The sequence below is a fragment of the Somniosus microcephalus genome, chromosome 12, assembly GCF_052327205.1.
Source record: "Somniosus microcephalus isolate GS21.2 chromosome 12, FLI_Smic_1.0, whole genome shotgun sequence".
NCBI classification, from domain to species: domain Eukaryota; kingdom Metazoa; phylum Chordata; class Chondrichthyes; order Squaliformes; family Somniosidae; genus Somniosus; species Somniosus microcephalus.
Window position 1 is genome coordinate 78,556,175 of NC_140998.1, and position 14,273 is coordinate 78,570,447.

The 14,273-nt window shown below is 45.3% G+C and overlaps 2 protein-coding genes across 6 annotated transcripts in view; one reads left to right on the top strand and one right to left on the bottom strand.

Moving 5' to 3' along the window:
- The window catches only part of txndc16 (thioredoxin domain containing 16), a 242,333-nt gene extending 236,594 nt beyond the window's left edge, over window positions 1-5,739 (bottom strand). For 2 of the 3 annotated variants that reach the window (XM_086003184.1, XM_086003182.1), the window contains exon 1: window positions 5,636-5,739. The gene's annotated coding sequence lies outside the window, so the exon portion shown is untranslated. Of the gene's footprint in view, window positions 1-5,581 lie in introns of all 3 variants that reach the window. The other variant, XM_086003183.1, reaches the window with a different exon arrangement.
- A 201-nt stretch (window positions 5,740-5,940) lies between these two features.
- Window positions 5,941-14,273, top strand: part of gpr137c (G protein-coupled receptor 137c) — a 31,175-nt gene continuing 22,842 nt past the window's right edge. Inside the window, exon 1 of one of the 3 annotated variants that reach the window (XM_086003185.1) lies at window positions 5,941-6,468. In XM_086003185.1, the coding sequence (XP_085859311.1) occupies window positions 6,082-6,468 (387 nt within the window). In that variant the 5' untranslated portion in view covers window positions 5,941-6,081. The remainder of the gene's footprint in view (window positions 6,469-14,273) is intronic. The other 2 variants (XM_086003186.1, XM_086003187.1) reach the window with 2 other exon arrangements.

The window sequence follows — 14,273 nt, forward strand, 5'->3', positions numbered from 1 at the left end:
CACTCATCCAACACCTATGGCCCTCTCAGGAAGCACAAACGCACATTCCACACCTTGCATACAGTAAAGGCTATTCAACTATGGGAGGCACATCAGGCAAGACCATGGCTTTTTATTTACTCAAATGCCGCCCTTTTTCTTGCAGGCCAAGCTATCTCATAACAGGAGACAGCAGTAACGGACGGGTAGAGGGCTGCCTCAGCTGCAACCCCTCAGCGATCTTGAGGCACGCGTCCACAGGATTGTGGCAAGCTAGGTGATTGGTCCCGTCACCCCTGGAGAGGCCGACTCCGTTCTGGACAGCAATGGTAAGGTCATCAGCTTTCTCTCCTCTCTCATTCCACTTGTCCCTTACAACACCAGCCTTTGACGCTTTCAATCCAACTTACTAAATCGCTTCATTCCTTCCTCCCTTACTGCCCCCCGTCCTCACGCTAAAGCCACTTTTGCCTGCTTTCAGATGGTGGTTCACCAGCTGAGGAGACGGGCCCTCAAGCTGCCAGTGGGAGTGAAGCTGCAGGCGAGGAGGAAGATGAAGCCGGAGCATCAGCGCCACCCTCTCCCGAGGAAGCCCATGCCCACACTGGGACCACGTCTTCCCTGGAGGGGAGTGTGATGAAATATGCCATTCATCACTCATCTGTATTCTGTGTGTGATGGTGCCTGTGACTGTGGTTTAGTTTCAGTTTCATTTCCCTTACCTCAGTTCCGTTTCCCCACCTTGTATTGTATTGTGTGTAGGGCTCCGCCCATACCTGGCCCCTATGTAAGCAGGCTCAGCGTGCCTCACATCCAGTACTGCAGACCTCTGGATGGAAGACACCTCTCCACTGTGTGTTACCTTCTAAGTTAATAAAAGCCTTGTTTTGTTCCGCTAACATTGAGTCTCGGATTTATTGAGGCACATCAGGGAGCAGGGGGGAAGGGTCTGATGAGGGTGAAGCTCCGGGACCCAGTGGGCTACAACAATGCGATGTGGCTAGGGCAGCTCGGGGGCCTTCTCCCCGGAGGGAGAGTAGGCCAGTGAGTCCTGCTGCACTGGATGCAGAGGAGGAGCGGCTCATTGCTGAAATGAACACCCAGGCGGTGGACATGCACACTGAGCTCATGGGTGCAGTGGGAAGGGTGCCCGAATGCATTGATGCACTGGCAAGGAGTGTGGAACACTACGCTGTAGCACAGGCAGATGCCACCCAAATGCTTAGTGCTGCAATTCAGTCACTGGCTACCGTGATCCAATCTCAGCCCAGTCTCATGCAGACTCAGATTGAGGCCACGCAAGCACTGACTGCTGCCATTGTCGCTGGTTCGGACACATTTACCCGGAGCTCTCACTGCGCCGCAGTAGGCCAGCAATCTGTGCTCCAGCAGATTGCTCCGGATGCTGATGTGCTGCCCCGTGGGAGTGCCAGTGTGTCGGTCGAGCAGGGAGTTGCTGTCCTCTCTCAAGAGGACAGCATTCCTGCTGCCACCACTGTCACTTCCCCATTGCACTTGCCACCGCCTTTAGCCCAGACTGCTGCCGCCCATGCAGAGTTGGTGCAGTCTGCAGCCGGGCCCTCCAGGCCCAGAGCTGGTAGAGGCTGTCCTTCCAGGGTATCTGCAGTCTCAGGTTCTGACAATCAGCAGCCTTCCACCAGCCTTGCTGCAGCCACTGGGGCTCCTTTACGGAGAAGCAGTAGGGTGAGAAGGGGGGGAAGTGCGCAAGGGAAGGAGATCACCCTCGAAGGGCAAAAAGTAGGAAGTATGATGAAATGTTGGGAATTTTTTTATTTCGTGTTCAAACTTTTGTTTAGTGTTTTGGACATTATCTCCAGGTTGTGAGAACCAGTTATGTTAATTAATGATTTTTTGTGTTTGTTTCTATTAGTTTGTCATGAAGAAATGACATACACAGTTTGTAAAATAAAAAAGTTTTTGTATTCAAAATGTACAGCTTTGGCCTTTGGGATCATTGCTGCCTTGGCCGGCTTTGGGGTTGCAGGTTGCTCTCCATGTTGTTCATGCTGTTCTCCATGCCAGAAGCCATTTCCTCTGTAGGGGCCTAGAAGCGGCTTGCTATCAGCCGTTGACGGACGGCCCTTGCAGTTTCAACATTGTGGGCCTCCCTCCCACCTTGGTGCTGCTGCTGATCATCCTCCTCCTCTTCCTCCTCCTCCTCCGGTGGTGCTCCAAGGCCTGGTGGCATTGGCTGGGTCCTGAGGATTGCCAGTTTATGCAGCATGCAGCACACAACTATGAAGAGGGAGACTCGCTCAGGCGAGTACTGCAGGGCTCCTCCCGAGTGGTCCAGACAGCAAAACCGTTGCTTGAGCACGCCGATCGTCTGCTCAATGATGCTCCCGGTGGTGAGTTGGCTCTCATTGTACCGCAGCTCAGCAGAGGTGTTGGGGTTACGGAGCGGTGTCATCATTCAGGTGCAGAGTGGATAACCCTTGTCCCAGAGGAGCCAACGAGTTGGCTGATGCAGTGCCTGGAAAAGTTCTGACACACTAGTCTGGCGCAGGATGAAAGCATCGTGGCTGCTGCCAGGATAGCGGGCATTGACAGCGAGTATCAGCTGTTTGTGATCACAGACCAACTGGACGTTTAAGGAGTGGAACCCCTTGTGGTTTCAAAAAACCTCTGCATTCTCATGCAGTGCTCACAAAGCCACATGCGTGCAGTCAATGGCGCCCTGCACCATGGGGAAGCCCGCTATCCTCACAAAGCCCAATGCGTGTTCATGCTGTTTGGCCCGGGTCATCAGGAAAGAGATGTACTGGCATCTCCATTTGTAGAGGGCATTTGTGACCTGATGGATACAGCAATGGACCGCGAACTGGGAAATACTGGCGATGTCCCCAGTAGCTGCTTGAAAGGAGCCGGTGGCATAAAAATTCAGAGCTGTGACCTTCGCTGCCACCGACAGAGACGTCCTGGTCCTCAGTTGAGGCTGCAGATCTGGCTGCAGCAGGTGACAGAGCTCAGTGACCACCTCCTTGCTGAAGCGCAGCCTGCACAAACACTGCTCCTCAGACAAATGAATGTAGGAGAATTGTTCCCGGAATACCCTGGGAGGGCAAGATCTCCTGTGCAGAGGCCGGTTGGCCCTCCTCCGTCTGGCCATGATTGCCACTCTCTCTCTCTGCATCTCTGTTGCCTCCGATTCTGCAGGCACAGGATGACGCCCTAAATCAGTGCAGCCCCCATAGTCTCTTGGCAATCGAAGTAATGAATGTCAAATCCAAAAGTACCTGCAAAGTGATGCTCAGTAGCCAAAACTACTTCACACAGCATTGACCCTATGCAGAAGTCTCTTTATCTCTCTCTCCGTCAGAATGAGTGGTGCAAAAATGTCTATCACAGAAAAAGCCAGGACGAGGGCGCCTTTAAATAGCGCCGCCCCCAGCCCCTCACCGACTGGGAAACATTCCAGTCTCCCTGTCGTTGCTTGCGCCAGGCAGAAAGGAGGGGGGACGCCACTCAATATCTGGTCCGGGGCGCCACCAGGGCATTGCACGCTCAACTGACGTCACAATCAGCGGGCGCAGGTGATCAGGGCAGTAAACTTTTGCGCCGCCGCAAAAACTCTAGTCAATTTCGCGAGTGGTGCAAACATCACCACGCCCGGGCGCTAGTTGCTTTGCGCCCTTTTAGGGCGCCAACGGGAGCCGCAAACCAACCGAATTTTTCCCCCAATGTATGCTAAAATAGCGCCAATGCATCAGGAGCACAAAATTTACACAGAAAAATAGTCCTCTTATTATAAAAGATGGCACATCAAGAACCAACTCTCTAAATCACCCAACCAATAGAAGACAAACACTTACTTTACAAGAATTTTCCATTCTGAATATCTACACTCCATTTTAAAACTCGCTCCACAATTAAACTGACTTTGTATCACTTAGATGAAAATTAGAACATCTCAACATTTTTTTATAATAAACTGCATTTTCCTAGTTACGAAGTCAATGAAAATATTCACCTTTAATACAATTTCTAATTAAGAAACACTTTTACAAATTAGAGAAACTTATGCTCTGCGGTCCAAAGAGAAGGTTAAGAGAGGATCTTACTGAGTATCAAAAGGCATAAATAATGTGAAACGACAATATTATATTTAAGTTAAGTCAGGCCAGTAGGACAAGAGGACATAAATTTAAAGGTTTAAATTTTTAACTTTCATTGTGGCAATTAAAAATCAACAAGAGTCCAGCATTCAGCTTTTGTAAAGATTAGAAAAATTGGCAGATAGTTTTCTCTAGGGATAAGTAATTAAAACAAAAATGGAAATATCTGATGGTCCATCAGAAGTGGATTTAAAGGAGGGCCTTAAAGGAAGAGAGGGAAGTGGAGAGGTCAAGTGTTTAGAAAGGGAATTCCAAGTCTGAAGCCTGACCAAGGTGGGGCGAAAGAGTGGGATTCACAAAAGGCCAGAGTCAGAGGAACAGAGAATTCGGGGTTGGGGGGAGTTGTAGGACTGAAACAGGTTACAGATAGATAGGGAGGGGGGGGGGCAAGCCCATGAAGAGATTTACATATTAAATTTGAGGCTTTGGGTTACCAGCAAGCACAGGGTGATGGGCAAGTGCGAGTTGGTGTGGAATAGGATATGGGTAGCAGAGTTTCGGATGAGCTGAAATTCGCAGAGAGTGGAGAATGAGAGGTCTTCCAATAGAGCATTGCAATAGTCATGTCTCGAGGTGACAGACACATGGATGAGAGTTTTATCAGCAGATGGGCTGAAGTAGAAGTAGAGGTGATGGAGAGGATATGGGGTTGGAAGCTCAGCTCAGTTTCAAATTGGATGCCAAAGTCTTGAACAGCCTGGTTCATCCCGAGACTGTGGCCAGAGAGGGGGTGGAATTAGTGTCAAGGGTACGGAGTTTGTGACAAGGACTTAAGATAATGTCAATGTCTTCAGTCTTCCCAATGTTTAACTGGACAAAACTGCAGCTCATCCAAGACTGGATGTTGGACAAGCAATCTGACAACATAGGTGAAAGGGTCCAGAGAGGTGGTGGGGAGGCAGAGCTGAATGTTGTTAGCATACATGTGGAAGCTGACTTCCACAAATCACATCAGCAAATCATATTGTCAAGGGGCAGCATGTAGATGAGCAGAAGGAGGGGGCCAAGAATAGATTCTTGGGCAACTCCGGAGGCAACGGAGCAGGTGCAGAAAGAGGAGCCATTTCTGGAAATCTCTGACTACAAATGGATGGGTAAGAGTGGAACCAAGCGAGGGCAATCCCACTGAGCTAAACAAAGACGTTGGATTCTATCCAATCCCTTCATAATTTGACACACTATAAAAATCACCTCAGTCTCCTCTGATCTCTTATTTCAGATGTCCAGCTCATGTAGTGATTCCCCCCTAGTATAAGGTTTAGTAATTTTTGCCGGTAAATATTAGAGATGCAACTTTCTGCACGGGTAAGAAATAAAGACAGAGATTTCTGTACGAGTTAAGGGAAGGGAAACGTTCGTTCAAATTTAACTAACAACTGAATTAAACACCAACTATCGCACAAAATTCTGCTTTACTTTTCAACACCACGCAAAACATGTCAATTAATTCAGAGGGAAAAAATTACCATCGACACATAGCAAGACAAGAAGACACAGCAATCGTGCGCACAGCCTCCTACCTGGCCCATTGTCATACCTCACAGCGGAGCTTGCGGCTGAAGATGTTCCATCCAATTCGCCAGCCGAATCTCCACCTCAACCTTTCTCTGATTGGCACTTCTCCGGGCATTGTTGACAGTGCAATTGCCGATTGGGTAACATTGGTGTCAATCAAATCATTTCCAGCCACGTCCGGTAACAAGCCGTCAGCTCCGACGACGCATGCGCCGGTTTTACGCCCGCCCTCAATCTGATTCCGTTCGTTATCTCAGTGATTGACAGGGAGGGCTGACGGCGTTGCACCAATGGGAGGGCGGCGGTAGTGTCGGGGGCGGGGCGGCAGGCTGGCGATTGTTTTTGTGCTGGAGCTGAGGCAAGCGGAGATAGCGGCAGCGGATAGATGGGGAGCGACGGCTGGTACTTATTGCGGTAACGAGCACTGGCTGGTTCAGGATACTCCCTAAACATGTCTGTGCAGAGCTCGGTGGCAAGTGCTGTCCTGCTCTCTTCAATGACGGCGGCTCCGGACAAGCCGATCCGGGCGGCAGTGCCCCCCTCAGTGGAGCTCGGCTTGACCGTGGTTTACACCGCTCTGTATTCTCTGCTTTTCCTCTTCGTTTACCTGCAGCTCTGGCTGGTTTTGCACTACAAGCACAAGCGGTTCAGCTACCAGACCGTGTTTTTGTTTCTCTGTCTGCTCTGGGCAGGCCTGAGGACTACGCTCTTTTCATTTTACTTTAAAAATTGTATCCAGGCCAATCAGCTGGAGCCTTTGCCTTACTGGCTGCTGTATTGTTTCCCAGTGTGTTTGCAGTTCTTCACGCTGTGTCTGCTAAACCTTTATTTTGCACAGGTATGTTTTTCGAGGGAGAAAAAAAGTAAGATCAGAATAAATTCATTTTAATGCTGATTTTCGCTTTGTTTTAAATGGATAATGGGCACTGCATTTTCTAGGGACCGCTGAAACACTAGGCAAAGTGTTGATTTACGAAACTGTCTTTGTCCTTTTTATTGTATAAATCCATATTATAGCCGGCCTTATTCTGAGAAGCAAGTCTGATTGTAACGTACAGATTTCTATTGTATCAATTTCCGAGAGTAATGTGATTTGTCACTAAAATAGTGGGTACCTTAATTTTTAGAGAGAGATGATCTATTTAAAAGGCTTGGCTTGTCCGGGTAATATTCTAAGTAAACCGTTTAAAAACAAGTAGTATTTGGAACCGTGTCGTTCCGGCTTTAGATAAATACCAATTATGGCGTTAACTGGGTTGACTAGCCGCGTTACAGTGCAGCTCTCGGCTGTTCTTGGTGTAGATTTTTAAAAAATCCCTATTCTGAAATCCTCTAGCCAGTTAACTCGCAACACATTTTCTTCTGGTGTACTGTCTGCTGGAAATTTCATCCAATATTCTCCTGGAGTGGATGGAATTGTCAATCAGTAAGTTGACTTAGTCCATTCATTTTTGTCCTGGCCTTGTTTAATCCAAGAGGATAATCATGAAATAAATCGTGCCGTTTCGCGACCTCGGCTAATTTGCAGGTGGCAGGCAGGCAGTTGAAACTTTCTTTTTGGAAGGATTTGGGGAAGCAAACCGTATTCTAAAAATGCCGTGTCTGAGCCAGTCTTTCTGGTGCTATCCATTTGTTGAGTCATGTCAATTGAGTTCTGCGAAGATGAGAATATTTTAAAATACACACAATTATACGCAAGTGAAGCATTAGCGACGTTTACGTAGAGGTTGTAGCAATAATTACAATTCAGTTTTTAATTTAAAGTTTGTTGGATTATCTTGATGGTAAATTTTCTAGTTGTATGGAATCGTATTTGTGTGCCCTTGAGCAGTAAGCCATTTGATGTTGGAAATCTTTTAAAGAAAAATTGATTTAACGAGGTGATCCACCTCCGGGTTAGGACATTGCTCATCTGGCCACTGCCCCCCTCGACCTCAATTCGAGCTTCAAACTTCCACCGTAACCAGTTGTAGCTGATTCTGCTGTCTCCTGAAATAATTGTACAAAATATTAATGATCCACCGACAGGTTTAAATCTCTCTGCACTGTGCAGTGTTACGAAGGTAAGTGTACTCCCTACGCAAGTTAAAAGTATTTAATGTAATTTGTAAAGAACTGGCGTAATACTCTGCCTGAGCTCTAGCGAACTCTAAATGGTGAACTGACTTCAAGTTGCAATATAAAACCGTATTTACTGTTATCAGTGAGATCAAACATTATGCAAACTATTGCTGTTCTTGTCCAGTGACCCAAGAACTCTTTCTATGTTAGTCTAATATGTGGGGCAGCACGGTGGCATAGTGGTTAGCACTGTTGCCTCACAGCGCCAGGGACCCGGGTTCGAATCCGGCCTCGGGCGACTGTCTGTGTGGAGTTTGCACATTCTCCCCGTGTTTGCGTGGGTTTCCTCCGGGTGCTCCGGTTTCCTCCCACAGTCCAAAGATGTGCGGGTTAGGTTGATTGGCTATGATAAATTGACCCTTAGTGTTAGGGGGATTAAATACATGGGGTTGCGGGGATAGGGTGGGATATGTGTTGGTGTAGGGATTACGGGGATCGGGTGGGATATGTGTCGGTGCAGGCTCGATGGGCCGAAATGGCCTCTATCTGCACTGTGGGGTTTCTGTGATTTCTGTGATTTCTGTATGGTAGCCGCCTATATCCTGCTCTCTGCAACTCTCTCCCTAAACCTTCTCTCAAACATTTTCCAAACCCGCTTTCTTGATCAAGCTTTCGTCACTGATGTTATCTCTTCCATAACTCAATGTCTGTTCCGATCTCTCGTACTTGAGGCACCTTGGGTCTTTTGTTAACATTAAATGCAGTTGTATAAAGAATAGTGACTCATTATTTCGATTTACAAATACAAAGAATTCTAAATGACAGTTTACCAGAAATTTGACGTTACAGCTGTTTTAATGCCTTCTAATGGTGACATGCGTTGACATAAAATTCGGTTGATTTGTACCATTTGATCTGCTAGGCAGCAAGTAATTAAAGCAGGCTTCAAGATGAATGGAGGATAGGGCTTTTTAGGTGCCTTGCCGCGGGTAGAGAACTAGTAGGTTATGTGAACAAGTGAAAACTTCTATGACAATCTGTCCTTGGTTTTATACTAAAATTGCAGGATCAAAAATTCAGGTTTTAATGGATAATATATTGCACTTTAAGTGCAGTGTGTTGTATCTGTTTATTGAGTATGAATAAAGTAGGCCTAAGGCTGCCTTCAGAAGCTATGGGCACTCTGCCTGGACTTCCATTCACATACATTGAGAAATGGTAAGCTAGCCCTTTTACAAATTCTTGCTCATCAAACTATTGACTTCCATTTTATGAAAGCAAGGGAGTAACTCCTGAATCTCGAATGTAAACATGTTTACCGGGTGATGTATTGAATTACATTCAACTTTATACATGCCAACCCAAAAAGCTGGCCAATGGGATCAAAAATTAAATGAATATACTGGAAACAGTCAGCAGGTCAGGCAGCAACTGTGGAGAGAGAGAAACAAAGTTAATGTTTTAGGTCCATGTACTTTGATCATAACTTCAAAAATGATCCTGAATATAAGCCTGTAAGGTGTAAACCAGACCGTGCACTCGTTTGGCCCGACTGCGCCTCTTCCGTGGTCATGTTCGCACCCGGATGGCCCTGGAGATGGAGCACGCGGTGTCCACCGGCACGCTCGAGGCCTTCCGCGACCGGTGGGCACCGCAGGGACTGGAGTGCATCATCACCACTGGCAATGGAATTATAATGTATTAAGTTTCCTTTTATGTTTTAAGTTACAGTTTTTGTTTACTGCTTCACCAGAAGAGTACACTGAGTGCACACAAACTTATTTCTTAAGCTGTAGGTATGCCAAACAGTCCATCACTTGTATTAGAGGGGGAAATAATGAGTACATGAAAGCCTGAAGGGGAATACAAATGTTGAAAGCACAAAAGTTACTTCTAAGGGGGCATCTCCATCTTGAAAATTGCTTTGTTCTGTTCTGTTTTCCACATTTGCTGGAGTTGAGGTATCAGCTATGATCTAATAGAATGACTGAACAGGCTCGAGGGGCTGAATGGTCCACTCCTATTTTTATTTGGGAATTCATTGTTTTTATTTTTCTCCCAGTAGCAGCACATAACCTTAAACAGTGAGGAAAAAAATGTAAATTAATTTTCTTAACTTTAAAAAAAAAAGTCTTAATAGCAAATGTTTAAACCCTGTCTTGTTAACTATGGGATTATTCCCAGTTAAGACTAGACAGTGAAATGCATGCTCCCTCCAAATCCGGGTGTTCCTCACCCTTGCCAATTGGTGCATTTCTAAAGTGGGGGGGCTGGGGAGAGAGGAGAAAGAAGAGTCCAGGCACATGCATCCGTGGAATTTTTTAGGTTGAAAATTGTTCAATTTGGTCAATACTTGTAACATTTTACTTTTTAAAAAAAAAAAAACTCTTTTTAAGATTAAAAGTCAAAGTAACATTTTAGGTTTTCAACAGAAATCACTCCCCTAAAAGCTACTTGGACAGTCACTTTTCCATCTTCAACGCTAACTGCTACAGTTCAGAGGCACTGATATATAAACTCTACCCTGTCCAACTCATTTAGTTCAGACACCCTTTTCCCCCTCTCAATACTCCTGTTCATGCTGATACTCTTCCTCCCTAATTCAACCTAGCACTCCTCTTCCACTTTCCATTCATGCCAACACTCATCTTCCACATCTCCAGCCCTCAGTTCAAGCTGGCACTAATCCTCCTCCTCCTTCCCCACCCACCCCATTTTAATTCAGTTGATGGCACTCTTTCCTCCCTCACCCAAAGCACCACTCGCACCTTCTTCCTCTCCCATCTCCTCACTAAAGCACTGATCTGAATCCTCCCACTTGCTTAAAATATTGTTTTCAGCCCCTGACCACCACCTTTCTTTCCCCAAGCACCTCTGCTTTCTACTGTCTTCCCTCTGCCTCCCCAAAATATCTTTTCTGCCCACCTCGGTCTCCCCTCTTCCCCTTTCTCCTTTCCCTTTTTTTCTCTCCTTCCCTCTTCCCTTCCCCCCCCCCCCCCCCCCCCCCAAAATGCCATTTCTACCTCAGTTCTGCTGTAAGCTTCGAACTGATTCCAGATACTGCATACTGTGGGTGCTAATTCCTGTTCTCACAAACATTCCTATCCATGGTGTGCAATGGCTGGAAAGACTTGCAGCTGCAGGACCTTGGTAGGAGCAATACTGAGGGAAGAGATCCTGTCAATACTGATTTTCATGCGTGAAGAAAGATTGGGTGTCAAACCATTGACTGTCTATATCCAATGTGAATGTTTGGTATATGTGCAATTAATGCATGGAAAGGCAAATTTGAATTCAAATGTTAAAATCTGCATGATAACTGAAAGTAACTGGTGTTTAGAGCAGTTGAAATCAAAGTACTACAAGTTATTGGTCTTCTCAAATTACATTTCTCCATGGGTTCAGAATATACATAGTTTTTCCTAGCAAGCTGCATAAGCTGAACTGTTTTAGTCTGACTATGATACAAAGCAGTGTGTAATTAAGCACTAAGGATAATTAAGCCAAGGATAACTATTAGAAATATAACCCTCAGACTGGCTACAGTAAAGGAAGTTGTTTTCTGGCATTAGAATGATGCTCCACTTGTTCTGTCATTTGCAAACTGGAATGGTTCCTATTTCTTGCACAGTGAGGCTTGCAAAAGGAAATGTTACTTGTTATATATTTCCTCCAATGGAAGTTGAATCCAGTTTCTGTCCAGCCACCACTGCAGCCATTTTGCCTCTGGAGCAACAATAGACTAAGCTGGATGCATTTACTGGGCTGGCAGTTGGTGTAGTTTTCCCCCATGTATATTTGTCATTGTCCAAACTAAGTGTTAAACAAATTCTAGTTTTAGCAAATAAATACTGCATGCTTTATTGTTCAGGTCAATAATGAACTTTGTCAGCATTTTGATAAACCACAACTGAAATTTTATTGCATTGGCGTAGGACAGGTGGTCTGTTCCTTCACTATTTGTGAGTGGTCTTTCTCTTGGTATAAGAATTAGGAGTAGGCCCTCGAGCCTGCTCTGCCATTCATTAAAATCATAGCTGATCTTCGGCCTCAACTCCCCTTTCCTGCCCGATTTCCCCATATCCCTTGATTTCCCCATGAGTCCAAAAATCTATCTCTGCTTTGAATATACTCAATGCTGCAGAATCCACAGCCCTTTGGGGTAGAGAATTGCAAAGATTCACAACCCACTGAATGAAGAAATTCCTCCTCATCTCAGTCTTAAATGGCCGATCCCTTATCCTGAGACTATGCCTCCTAGCTCTGGACTCTCCAGCTAGGGGAAACAACCTTTCCGCATCAACCCTGTCAATCCCCCTCAGAATCTTGTATGTTTCAATGAGATCACCTCTCATTCTAAACTCCAGAGAGTATAGGCTCACTCTCTCCTCATGGGACAACCCTCTCATCCCAGGGATCAATCTAGTGAACCTTTGTTGCACCACCTCTAAGGCAAGTATGTCCTTCCTCAGATAAGGAGACCAAAACTCTGCACAAATAAGGAGACCAAAACTGTGTACATACTCCAGGTGTGGTCTCACAAGCCCTGTACAATTGTAGTAATTCCAATCCCCTTGCAATAAAGGCCAACATGCCATTTGCCTTCCTAATTGCTTGCTGTACCTGCATGCTAACTCTGCGTTTCCTGTACAAGGACACCTAAATTTGCTGATACCTGAGCAAATAATTCTTATAGGAGGAGTCCTATTGGTTTTGATTCAAAACAAAGGAATTGCAGTGCAAATTTATTTCTTAAGTGGATGGTTTATAAATCAACATTTCTAGAAGCCTGGGAGCAGAGTGATTCTCATTCTCTCTTTAAAGTTTCTTAACTAAGATAAAGGGACAGAAACTGGTTAGTATTTCGTTCTCTGCTTGCAGAAACTCTATGAAGTGTATCATTTGCACGTATCTTCAGAATTTCAGCTAAGGCAATTTGATGGGCCAGAAATTAGGATCGGGTGCTTGTCGCGCGTGCAAGCCCCCGATCTGCACTCTCCCTGCGCGCTGACATCTGAAGCCCGAGCCTGCTTGCATTTCCTGTCACTGGCCCGGTTCCGATGTCGGCGCGATGTGCTTACCTGATCCAGTGGCGTAGTTAGTGCGATGTGCCGGCTGGGATCAGGTGAGCACTCTGCAGCCAATCAGGGGAGGGGAAACTCATTCATGAGTTTGATAGTAAAGACTGTCAAACTCATGAAAAGTACGGGCGCCCAAAAGACTAGTTTAACTTTAATTATTGGGCTGTTTTTTAACATTTTTTAATTAAATAAACTATAAATAACTTTAAAAAACTATTTAAAACAATTAATAAAATTTTTGAATTTTTTTTAACAAATTCAGGTCTAAAAATAAACTTACCTTACTGTAAAGTCCTTAAAAACAATGAAGCTGTGGAAAAAATGTAATTTTAAATAATAGACCACTTACCTTCAAGAATCCACTCCTTACGCCTCCTTTTTTCATTTCCAAAAAGTTCAGGCCCTTGCACACACGCAAACCTGTCAAAACGAAGGAAGTTCAACGCGTGCGCGCAGAGTCCTGTGCGCACGCGTTGGACCTCTTAACCCCTTAGTTCGATGGAGAGGAAATGCCGGTTTCCCGCGCATGCACTGCATGCTGGAATCCGGCACTTCCAACGGGCCCATGCGTGAGTACCCTGTCCGTACTCGCGCTTTGGGACTGGAATTACTGGCCCGATATGTGCAACATGGGGAAAATATACCATATCCAGTCTCTGGACTGATTTGTAGCCACTAAAGATCCACAAGTTCTACATGTGATTATAATAGTATATTTGGGAATGTTTCAGTATTATCCAGGTGAACCAAATATATTGCATCAATTGATCTCCTGTGGCATGGGTGAGGTCTGAAGCATAGTTGCGATGTTCAAATGCTAAGATAGAGCTGTGTTTAACTTGGCTTTTCCTTTTATGGCTACTGCTCAGCTACTCCCTATGGGAAAAGTAGCTGTAAAATCTATTTCCAACATTCTGATATCAACTTGAGACCAATTGAAGGACATTTCTATAGATTGCCTTCTGTTAGTAAATTGCTAACTCCTCAAGTGCAGACATAATTCAGTCCTCATTTTGATGTCATATTCTGTACCTATTTTCCTATAATACTTGGATATTTATAGTTAAATCTCAAAACATACAATGACTTAAAGCAGAGTAGATTTGTCTGGAGTGTGGGATCATCTTTGCAGAATAGGCTGAGGAGCTGAGACACAACCTGATGCATTACAGCACTACCACAGGCAGGATGGTGCAATTAGTGTGACAAATTTACATAGGATTTACATTATAAATTGTGACTTGGGAATTTATAATTTGGGGTGGGAGTTGATACAGAAGTGTGACAAAAACACGACTATAGGAAAAGGTTCTGTATTGCCATATCGCACCTTGATATCTTTCCCCCTACTCATCTGGCACCTTGTTCTTGCTGCTCCTTTTAAATTTCTTTGCCAAGTCCCATTCTGAGTTTATCCCTGATATCCTCACTTGTTTCCTCCCTCAGTTTTTGCAATGAAAGACTCATCCTCTTTCTTTCCCTCCCCTCAATCTGGGCATTG